The following is a 12383-nucleotide window of genomic DNA, read 5'->3' as shown; positions in this document are numbered from 1 at the left end:
TAAGTGCTCACAAGTTCCACAAAACAGCACTTCAACGTTCAAATCTGTGGGACGATGCCTGACTTCCGCATCCCCAGCTTCTGAGCTCTAACAAAGCCTGGGGCAGGATTTCTATCATAGTGTACACAGCCTGGGTTATCATCACAAACCTGGAACTCTGGGGAAACCAGATGCAGCCACAGTACTCACAACCTAAAACCTTGCTTTTGTTCTTTGTCAGTAAGAACAGTTTACTTGGGTCTAAAAGTCAGAGGTGAACTTTTAAAACCAGGCCTGTTCCAGTCCTCAGCAGGCCAGCCTGTCATTTGAGCCTCTCAAGAGTTAAAAATAACTTTGCTATTAATTCACCAGTTAGAAAAGAGTTGGTTATTTTTAGTCTTGGAGAGGCTCGTGGTTGAAACTCCCTTACACCAGGCTACCGCTACCACTGGTGCCATCCAGTTCAGACAAGGAATCCTGACAAAGGTTAGCCAGGAACAAAAGGAGACATGACATGAAAGACCAGGAACAGAGGACATCACTAAAGCATTAGGCTTCTGGCCCCCAGGCCACTCCTACAGAGTGGCAAGAACACTGATCAAAGGATTTAATGGTAGAGGAGCACAAACTGAGTCTGAATTTCTAATGAATACAAGGAGCTCTGGTGGCACAGTGGTTAAGCGCTCAGCTGCTAACTGAAAGGTTAGTGGTTTGAACCCACCAACTGCTCCATGGGAGAAAGACGTGGCAGTCTGCTTCCGTGAAGATTACAGGCTGAGAAACTCTATTGGGCAGTTGTTCTCTACCCTATAGGGCATTGTGAGTTGGAATCCATTCGATGGCAATGTGGGGTAGGGAACCTCACAACTCTGAAACTTACGTTGGAATGATGCAGTGGAGCAGGGCGAAGTGCCTACACAAATGTGGATACTTTTCAGTGTAAATAAAAAATAAGCAGGCATATTAAAGTATACTGCACCTGATCTTTCCCCGTGCCATGTTTATTATACAACATACACCTTTCTCTTTAATATATTCAGAGTATAGTAGGACGACCGCTATTGTCTTCATTTTTTTACTACCTCTGAAGTAGACTACACGTGACATGAAACACAAGCGGTAAGTGTAAACACTATTGCTTGACAGTTTCTACATCTCGAATTGAGAATACCAGAATATAATAAATCAGTAAACAATTTAAGAACAATGCCTTAGAGTGTCGGATATCAAAGTCAGTGCTAACGAAAGAGCCAGTGTGCCACGAAATAAGGAGCTTACACCAGAATAAGTATGAATGCACTGCTTCCTTCATCAAGGTCTTTCTATTAAAAAAATTAAAAAGTCAGCTGAACTAAACATTGGACTTAGTAACCTAGTTGATTTCACATTCTTATGTAAATAAATTCTTTATCTCACCATAAGCTAGTAACAGTTTGCTGACTGGGAGCCAGTTCACAGGCCACACTCAGGGTAGTACTAGTATGGGGTACAGTTCTATCTACTTGAGAATAAACTCATGAGAACAGGGACTTCTTATTCACTCTCTTACTCCCTAAAATCTACTAATGTCTGATTCATCCTAGGCATTAAAACACTTGTTAAATGTATGAAACCCAAAGATAAGAAGTAAATCTATAAATGCAAAGAAATACACATTATGGAATTAAAAAAAAAAAACAAAACCCGTTGCCGTCGAGTCGATTCCGACTCATAGCGACCCTATAGGACAGAGTAGAACTGCCCCATAGAAGTTTCCAAGGAGCACCTGGTGGATTCAAACTGCTAGCCTTTTGGTTAGCAACCATAGCTCTTAACCACTATGCCACCAGGGTTTCCACATTATGGAATATAGAGTTTCAAATACAATACACTGGGAAACAGAGGAAAGAGCTATCTTTGAACTTTATCCATCCAGCCTTGTACTTCAGAGGCTAAATTCAACAAATAAAAATGTAGAAGTACCGAAGATAATGCTAACTATCACCACCTAATTTCTGGTAGTAGGGCTGACTAAAAATAAAGATTTTGATTTCTTCTACTAAATACATGACAATCAAAGATTTCTAAGAGCTGTAGCCCTGGAAGTGAACTTATTCAATCTTATGTTATAGAGTGCAATGGAAAAAAGAGCTTGCTGAGGTATTTGTGATGTCCCAGGATTAAAAAAAAAAAAGTTCAGGCGATCTGAAGGGCACGCACGTTTGTATACCCCCTGTAACACAGAAGGGATTCCGTAAATACTTCATCAATGACTGCCTAAGTGATTAAGTGAATGGATAGAGGTGATAACTTAGGAAAGATTAAATTGACTCCTAAGTAAACTGATTATAGTGTTTTACTTATGCTACTCAGAGACAAAATAAATTCACAGGAAATTCTTAGATGTATGTATCACAGAACGAACACTTGTCCCTACAGGTATAGTTGTCAGTTGTCAATTTGTTTTCATACACGATTCCCTCATTCCAATCTTGGTAACAATTCATTTAAAGGGCCATTTCTAGAACCTTCCAGAATGTAGTCTAGGACTTACCCGTTTATCTATCTCTCCATGCTGTAGCTGAACAAAGCGGGCGCTGATAGCAGCTATGTAACTCTGTTGATTAGAGAATGCAACTCGCCCAGCTCCTTTTGGGTATTTTAGCTCAGGGTCAGTATCAATCCCAGCATAGCACACACCTCCATACAGCCGATCCATTATCATTGCAAGCTCCACTAAATAAGAAAGGAGCAAAGAGGGTATTTGAAAACAGGAAAATTCACCTGGTTCATTAAAGGTTTCATCAAAAGCAGCTCATCTGTATTCTGAGCTCACTTCATTATATTGATTATTAAAATCAAACTTACTATAACCAATTGTCCATTGTGCTAGTCCTTTAACTATGGGCAGGAGTTCTGCTAGGTGTCTTACATGTGTATCCTCTTTTAAGCCCACAATAAACCTACAAAGTAGGTAATTCCCTGAGGAAACTGAGGCACAGACAGTATGACCAATCTGTCCAACGTCACAGACTGTTGAGTGACAGAGCTGGGCTTGGCACAGGGGTTTGCTCTACACCCTGGTGCCTCTGTATACTTACCAGTTAACAATGAATTGCTTAATATGAATAATTATTCTTTTATATAAAATAGGTCTATCATCCCAAAGAAAACTGATGGATAGACTCTTGTTTGGGGGCCCTTCTAACTTATCTCCAACAAAAAAACCCTGTTACCTTGCCCACAGTCTAGCTACTCAGCAATTTTTCATATAAAAACTTGAAATAATGATGCATCTTCTTTTCCATCAAATTTTACATTTGGAAACTGAATTATTGCTCGCTTAATGTTTTTTTAATCTCATTTTTCTATTATACCTCAAATTATTTGAAGTTGAGGATGTAATTTCTTTTTTAAGTACTACTGTAAAAACATGATGCTCTACAGAGAACCCTATTATATTTCAGAGCTCACTAAATAGCTGTTGAGCAAATGAGGACATGGCAAACAAATGCTGCACATCTCAATAAACAATCTTTATTCTTGAAGGATTTTTTTTTTTCAGACGATGATGAGAGTGGTGGTGATTAGCATTACAAGACACTAAGACTATGAGACACTGAGCACTCTGCACTGGTTATCTCATTTAATCCTCAGAAAAACTCTGTGAAGTAGATACACTTATTACCCTATTTGACAGATAAGAAAATAGAAAATTAGGGAAATTAAGTAATTTCAAGACCACTCAACTATTAACTGGGAGCAGAGCACATAAATTTAAACCCAGACACTTCGGTTCTAGAATTCTCACTCTTAGACATTAACTCAAAGGCTTATGGAGAGTTTCACTTGAAAATCTGTGTATTTTCTTCTGCTAAAAGATAGAGAGGGTTTTTGTTTATGTGTTTAATCATACCAGCTCGTAATGGTCGAGGAACACCACCAACAAATATTGTTTTTCGTGGGTCCAGTGGCTGTGAACCATCCATCACAAAGTCACTGTCACTGAGATTCCAAGGCCGAATCTGTACCTAAGGATGGTGCAAACCGAAATGTATCATTCTCAGTACAGGTAATTTATGGGGGCGGGGGGAGGTAGAAGGAATTAAACATCATTACAAAATATTTTATTTTTAAGAGCAATAATCATGTCACTAGAAATCAATACGGCTTTGTAAAGTCAGAAAAGACTTAAAAATAATGTATCTCAACTTTTATTCCATTTTAAAGTACAAACTGAAACAAGGTGGAAAGTTCAATTGAATTGCCTACTGTAAGCCAAATCACTAAATCAGCATGTACTTAACTATCTATAAGTTAGTTAGCTGTTTGTCAGTTTATTTGTGCCTCTTCCCTACCCAAACCCCCAACATCCATGTAATTCAAATTAAGCATGATAACTGCTGCTAATCAGTATGCCGACTGCCCATCAGGCAACCCCACATTCAGTGTTAGGTAAACTAAGATTGTGTGACCAATCGGTATATGTTCAGGAAACGCAAGCTACTCCTGAGACTAACAGAGCTGTCTGACATTTTAAAAAGCATTTCCAAGTAAAAATATTGATATTTTCAATTGATAACTTTATAATAAACATTTCAGTATGTCTATTAGCTCAGTCAATTAAGAATCATGTACCTTATTTTAAATGGTTAGCATTTATTGTTACAAATACCCACATCGAAGGCTATGGGTTGACAGTGGGGTATCCCCAGTATGCACACAACAAAGCCCTAGGCTAGATGTCCCCAATTCAAATATCTATGGGGACTGGGGACTGGCAGAGAACAGAAACAAGTGAAGTGAAAGAGTCCAGGTCACAGGAACTCTCAGAAGACTGTTTCTGGCCTAGACAAACCCAAGACACGAAGAGCTCACAGAATTATGGCTTGAGTGAGGCACACTAATGGCTCCATTCTGTGCTATATCCCACCACGAGGTGCTGGATGAGTTGTAGTGAGTTGCTGGCTTGCCAGATTGGTCAAAACAGGCCAGCTACTACTCTTCCTAAAGACTAAATTTTATGATTAACTCCCCTCCACACACACACAAAAAAAACAGTATGTAATGTACCTATACATGCATATACACAATGCATTCTACTTTGAGATAGTCCCATATGCAAAAAGTTAAGGCTAGCATTGGATAACATCTTGAACGAACAGAGAACAGAAAAAGAACCATGTACCTATGTTTGTGATCTGAATTCTATTTTTCAGAGGAAATTCAGCTACATCATCAAATACATTATCAAGTGAAGTCTTTTAATAGTAAAAATTTACCAATATTTTAACTTGCCAGATAGTCAATGTTAAAATAATGCACACAAATATACAGAATGTCAATGCTGGGAGCTTAGTAACAATGACAAAACTTAATACATTTTTACTTGAATTCTACTTACAAACCTGTCAATTAAGTATATCAGACCCATGAAGATATCCGTGGATGTTTCAAACAAGGCAGATTGCACTTACTGGCTTATCCTTGATAGTGGGACTTGATACGCACAGGTAGAGTTTTCCATCTTCTTCAATACATGCATCAATAAGAGCCTGAACAGAGCTCTCATCTTGAAATAGCAGGAATGCATAACCTGAGAAAAAAGGGGAAAAAGGCCGATAGGTTTTCCTTTTTCTGTTGTTGTTACAATTTTTCAGGGGAAAGGAGGCATGAACTAAAACTGAGGAAGAAAAAAATTAACAACAACAAAAAAATCCCTTAATGTTCATATAAAAAAAACTGATAATATTAACATATAGTTCATTTTGATAGTATCTTAGAACATCTTTTAAAGTAAAATTCATTTGAATTAAAAGTATATAAAGTAGAAATTTTAAAGAGGCATTTAAGAAAATATAAGTTTAACAATGAAAAATTTTACTATGATGGTAAACAGTTATGGAAAGTCTTGAATATTAAACACTTCCTTTACAAGGACAAAAAGTACATGTACACTGAATCTTACAAATTACCTTTAGGAGGAAAATAGGATTTGCTCTCTGCTTTATGAGGCCAATCCACAATCAAAGGGCCAAAGCGACGAAAACTAGCTGTGATCTCATCTAATGAACAACGAAGCAAAAAGAGAGATTTAAATATTATCATTTTATGGACGTAGTTTTAAAAAAATGGTTTCAAACCTACTATTTACAAAAACTGTAAAAGAATTCCTGAATCCTCTTCATTTAGATTCTCCAACTAAACATTTTGCACATTAGCTCCTTCACTTTCTTCCTTCTTTCTTCTCCTTTTTCTCCCCTACCCCGCACTGCTCCGCCCATCCGTCCGTCCATCCATCCATCCTTTTCTGACACGATACCCATAACCCCAAAACACAATTGTTTGTAACTGTTTAAAGCAAGACTACTCTCCTATATACCATCCTACAACCCTTCCAATCAGGCAATAGTGATACAATGTTACTGTGTGCCATCCAGTGGATTCTGACTCATAGGGACACTACAGGACAGAGTAGAACTGCCCACAGGGTTTCCAAGCCTGTTATCTTCAGGAAGCAGGCTGCCACATCTTTCTCCCATGGAGCGGCTGGTGAGCTAGAACCGTTGAACTGTAAATTAGCAGCCGAGTGCTTAACCACTGTACCACCACGGCTCCTTCAGTGATACAATATTACTATTCAATTTGCAGACTCTAGTCAAACTTCCAACTGTCCCAACAATTGCTCTTTCTTCCTTTGTGATCCAGAATCCTGTCCAGAACATAGGCTGCATTTAGTTGTCACATCCCTGGGGCATCAGTCTTTTTCAATTTGGAACAGCTCCTCACTCTTTCCTGTCTTTGTGACCTTGACAGTCCTAGAGCGTACAGGCCATTCATTCTGTAGGATGACCCTCAGCCTGGTTCTGTGTGCTTATTCGTCATGACCAGACTCACACCGTGCATTCCCAGCCCGAATGCCACGTCGTGGTGTCATGTCACCACGTCTACCACTGGGCATGTTAACCGCGATCACCTGGTCCAAGTTGATCTACCTGGGTTCTCCATGAAAAAGAAACCATTTTCCCCTTTGTACTTCATTAGTATTTTGTGTGGGAATATTCTGCCTCATCAGCCTTGACAGCCATTAAAGACTCCTGCTTTTATCAACTACCACAATGATGGTTGCCAAACAGTGATTATCTATTTCCTTTATTCCCTGTTCATTTACTACTAGTATTCTATGGGAAGGAAGGCCTCTTTCTTCTCCCCTATCTTTTTTCTTTTAATTCACATGTTTATTTTTTTATTTATATCTATATGGGCCTATTTTGTTCAATAAGTTGTAGTTCAATTTTCCCTTATTTATTTTGATGCTCAAATTGTTGCCAAAATTTTCCCTAATTTGATCAGTAGGAGCCCCTTCAAGCTGGCTCTTGTGTTCTTTTGAATTGTCCCCATTATTCCTTAGGTACTGCCATGCTTTCTGGTCCAAGAAGATACTCTAGGCCATTTATTCTTTCCCTGTTCCAGCCCTAGAATCAGCCATTTTTTCCAAGAAGACGTGGTTCCTTTTAGTGGCAGAAGATATTTACAAATTAAGATTTAGGTGCTTCCTATGATCATTAATAGCGGGGATTTGTTATTTCTAAGTCTTCTCAGTAGACAAAGCTAGGAAATATATGATCATACACACACACACATTTATGACTATTTCTGTATATATGTGTGTGTATAAAAACCACTGAGTTCACACTGGTACTTTCAATTCCAATCCAACATCTCAGGACTCTTTCTAGCCTTCCCCATTTCCAAGTCTATAAATTCCCTTTTCATCGGTGAAAAACCTGGCCCCCATCATGCTAAATATATTTACTTACTTGGCTTAATGTAATCAACCTTTCGTCTACCCTGAAGCCTCCTCTTCCCCCGACCTTTGACCCCCCCATCCTTGCTGCTCTAATTTCTTGAACACCAAGCACACCATTGCTGAGACCTCTGAGAGGGACCCCTACACTTATATACACACACACACACACCTCTCCACTTGGTAATCTACCCCCTTTGCCAGCCTACTGCCTTTGACGCCAATATCTCTGAACCTACTGGGGAAGAGATAGGAAGGGAAGATGGAATGGAAAAAGAAAGAAAGATAGGAAGGGAAAGTCTGATCATATTTTATTTAAATGATACTAACTATGCTGCATTATATATTTGGACAAGTAATGAGTAGATTATAGTAAAATAAATTTCTAAGAGACTGCGGGGAAAAAGCAGGTAAGCATGTATAGACAAGAACTGGGAGTAGGGTAGGATAGAGGAATAGAAAAGAGAGATAGGAAAAAAAATGTTCAAATCCAGTCTGGTAAAATTGTTTTCATCTCTCTCAGACTGTGAAACAAAATCAGTGCAATGTTTTCTGTTACAATACTGTTTCTATAGTGCTGTTTAGCTTGGGTGAGAGTGGTAAATAAGGGAATCATGCAGTATAATGCAGAAGTTGTACTGGTTGATAAATGATTTTTCCCAGGCAAGATGTGCCAGCATTAGTGGGACTAGAATTATAACCTTTGTCAGCAAAGGAAAAAGCCTCCAGCTTGTGTGATACACAGGCAGAAGCCCTACCACCTCTATTTTAAGAAAATTAAAAATGAGCACGGCAACCAAGGATCTCTGGCCAGAAAGGGGTGCTCCCCAGTTTTGTACAGCTCCATCTCCAGGCAAAGGAGCCCCGGTGGCACAGTAGTTAAGGGCTTGGGTGCTAAGCACAAGGTGGGCAGTTGGAACCCAGCAGCCTCTCCACAGGAGAATGATGTGGCAGCCTGCTTCTGTGAAGATTAAACCCTATGGGGGCAGCTCTACTATGTCCTACAAGGTCACTATGAGTTAGAATCAACTGAAAGGCAATGTGACAGGTAATACGTTATTCTCCAGGCAGACTGAGGTCCTCTTCCACCTGCACCATCTCTGTGCTTACAAGCCAGCTTTCTACTCGATTGGTTTTGTGCATTTTCAATATGCCTGGAGATAGTCTCCAACCCTGCTGAGCTGCTTGCCAGAATTGTCCAAGCTCTCTGTAAGGTACTAATTCTGATTTTTTGTTAGTGCTTCAGGTACAAAGTTTATTAGATTTTAGTGATCTGCCTCTAACTCTATTTTCTCCATAAACCCTGTAATTGTTAGTGCACAATTCTACAGAACACACACATATATATATATATATAAACACACACATATATATATATTTCAACCCAATAAACCAATTTATTTAAAAAATGGGCAGACATCCACCAAAAAAGAGAAACTGATGGCAAAGAAGCACATGAAAAGCTGTGCAGCATCATTAGATATTAGGAAACTGTAAATTAAAACCACAGTTAGATGCCACCAGACACCTATTAGAACAACTTAAGTCAAGCCCTGGGCCCAGTGATCGCTAATTTTAACAGCCAAGGGAAAGTGCTTGACCACCCTGCCTCTCCGTTCACACAGTTTTTAGCATTTTTTTTTTTTTTTTGGCTTTTCAGTTTTTAAAAAATTTTTATTGTGCTTTAAGTGAAAGTTTACAAATCAAGTCAGTCTCATACAAAAACTTATATATATACCTTACTATATACTCCTAGTTGCTCTCCCCCTAAGGAGACCACACACTCCTCCTCTCCACCCTGTATTTCCAGGTCCACTCAGCCAGCTTCTGTTCCCCGTGGCCTTCACATCTCCCCTCCAGCCAGGAGCTGCCTACATAGTCTCATGTGTCTACTTGATCCAAGTGGCTAATTCCTCACCAGTATCATTTTCTATCTTTAGTCCAGTCCAATCCCTGTCTGAAGAATTGGCTTTGGGAATGGTTCCTGTCTTGGGCTAACAGAAGGTCTGGGGACCATGACCTCTGGGGTCCTCCTAGTCTCAGTCAGACCGCTAAGTGTGGTCTTTTTACGAGAATTTGAGGTCTGCGTCCCACTGTTCTCCTGCTCCTTCAGGGATTCTCTGTTGTGTTCCCTATCATGGCAGTCATCGGTTGTAGTCGGGCACTGTCTAGTTCTTCTGATCTCAGGCTGATGTAGTCTCTGATTTATGTGGCCCTTTCTGTCTCTTGGGCTCATAATCAGAACACACAATATTTTTCAGGAATACATATTTCACATTATAGTAGAAAGGCCTGCACACCTAAATTGCTATTGACTTATGAGTCTATCTTTTCATCTCTATCAACACGCTTGGTCTAAAGAAGAAAGCAAGGTGACTACCCCAATACCCATTAATTTTGTTCAGTTTAAATCAACTCCTCTGCCAAATAAGTCAAAATTACCTGTGCCTTTCAGAATTCTAAGAACTGTGCTTTATGCCATTTAAGATTGCTCAGTAATTTTCTAAGAGGATAGACTACCTAGGCCAGAGTAGAAGTTTATTCCAGCCAAGGTCAGGTAAAATACCCTCTTCTTGTATGCAAACATACTATTTACTCATCAAAGATCACCAGAGACTCAGGAATCCCTAAGACTTGACCTTAAAGGGTCAAATAACCTAGATTCCACAGTAGTAAATACTGTGAAGATTCCAACGAAACAAAGTAGTAGAAGGCAACACCCAGGGTCTGACTAGGCCAGACAAGATTGTGACCAGGATGGACAGCCCATAACACAAGCTCTACTGTGTTAAGGCAGTATGGAGACTGATTCAGATTAGCCTGAAATTTCGGTGTGGCTTCCACTAAGACATTTTATGGTGGCCAAAAAATCCTGGATTTACTTCAATCTGTGGCTTTTTGAAATTGAAAGTTTGATCATCTTGAGGAAAATGGAATGGCTCAATACGCTTGATCTCAGTCTAAATGGGAAGTTATTAAACCATCCTGCATTAGTGGCCCTTTATACATTTTTAAAGAATTGGTTTGTTTCCATTTCCATTGTGAAAACCAATACAAAAGAAATTAGGAAAAAAAGCAACCAAGGGTATACTGTTGCTACAAGGTCTGATACTGATACTTTAATTTTTATTAGGGTCACCTGAATTTTTTAAATTCTTAGCTCCACAAATGAAGAGAATATTCCTGGACAACTAGTCTAAATCTTTGCGTGACTGGCTCCTTCTCAATATTTAGGAGCCTTGGTGGCACAGTGGTTAAGCAATTGGTTGCTAGCCAAAAAGTCAGCAGTTCAAACCCTCTAGCCACTCCTCAGGAGAAAGTGATGTGGCCGTCTGTTTGTGTAAAGATTATAAGCCTTGAAAACCCTATGGGGCAGAGTCCTACTCTGTCCTATAAGGTCACTGTGAGCCAAAATCAACTCCGTGGCAATGGTTGTTTTTTTTTTTTTTTCCCCTCAATATTAAGGTGTCAGCTCATCCTCAGAGGCTTCTCAAGCACCTAAAGAAGATTTCCTGAGTCTCTATATCATGTCACTAAGCTTTCTTTTCAACACTTATTCTCTGATAGTTTCTTGCATGTTTACAAGTTTTTTTTTTTTTTTAAATCTGCCTACCCTCACTACAGTGAAAACTATTCAAAAGCAGGGATTTTTTATCTACTTTACCACTATAAACAAGCCTAATAGTAGTATATGGCATCTGGAAAGCATGTAAACATTTGATGACTAAAAAAATACAAAATGATGTAACTCTTAGGATTCCCTTTCTTATGGTAAAATGTAGGCTATGTTTTCCAGAAGTTCATGTTTAATCTAGGATTTTAAACTTTTAAACAATTAACTATGCATCTGTGGAGCACTCAACAAAGGTAGGAAAGAAAAACAGAAAAATACATAACTTCCATTTGGCCAATGTAGTAAACACACACCCACACCCACACCCCCTATGCTGCCCACAACCACTGACTCCTTGGAAATTCTCCCAGTAAAGTTTACTCTTTTCCACTTAGTCCAATCCTTTACTTCAGCTGGTTCCCACGGTTCTACTCCCCTTCCTTCTGTGAACTAATCATATATGATAAAGTAAGGGATCCATACACAGTAGGCGCCATGCTACACGCAACACTTTCTAAATATACCTTCATCAATGTCAGGAGGCAATCCGCCCACAAACACCTTGCGAGAATATCGTTCCACTCTTTCCCCATTCTGGTGAGTGAAGCAGTGAGGTGAACCTAGGCCAGTATGAAGAGGTTGATCCCCACGGCCATCATCCAAGAACCCATCTTCCATTGGAAACAGTGACGACTGACCTGGAACAAAAAGCAGGGGGAAAAAAAAAAACTCACAGAAAATGTTCCTGGATATTGATTAACATACACAAGGAACAAGGAAAGGGCAGATTCAATGAAAGGGCTGCTTTTATTTTTCTCACTTAATAACAAATAGGATCACTTAGATATGCTCTTGAATTCCCATCACCTTAAAATCCAAACTGAGTCATAGAGAAAGTGCATGGTTAAATACAGGGCCGCTCAAATATCCGACTGGAACCCAGAAACTTCAGCAAGGTGAAATGGAAGTACAGTAGGAGGAGAGAGCACTCTTGAAAGTCGTTGG

General features: G+C 39.3%; 1 protein-coding gene across 4 annotated transcripts in view; it reads right to left on the bottom strand.

Moving 5' to 3' along the window:
* Nucleotides 1-12383, bottom strand: part of CPEB4 (cytoplasmic polyadenylation element binding protein 4) — a 134646-nt gene that overhangs the window by 61888 nt on the left and 60375 nt on the right. For all 4 annotated transcript variants that reach the window (XR_010320859.1, XM_023551502.2, XM_010592635.3 and 1 more), the window contains 5 exons: nt 11903-12076; nt 5934-6023; nt 5436-5554; nt 3875-3989; nt 2513-2694 (listed from right to left, as the gene is read on the bottom strand). Coding sequence is in view for 3 of the 4 variants with exons in the window: in XM_023551502.2 (XP_023407270.2) it covers nt 2513-2694; nt 3875-3989; nt 5436-5554; nt 5934-6023; nt 11903-12076 (680 nt within the window). In the remaining variant the exon portion in view is untranslated. The remainder of the gene's footprint in view (nt 1-2512; nt 2695-3874; nt 3990-5435; nt 5555-5933; nt 6024-11902; nt 12077-12383) is intronic.

The sequence above is a fragment of the Loxodonta africana genome, chromosome 2 (assembly GCF_030014295.1).
Source record: "Loxodonta africana isolate mLoxAfr1 chromosome 2, mLoxAfr1.hap2, whole genome shotgun sequence".
Lineage (NCBI taxonomy): Eukaryota > Metazoa > Chordata > Mammalia > Proboscidea > Elephantidae > Loxodonta > Loxodonta africana.
Note: the sequence above shows the minus strand (reverse complement) of the source record. Positions and strands in the feature narration are given on the sequence as shown.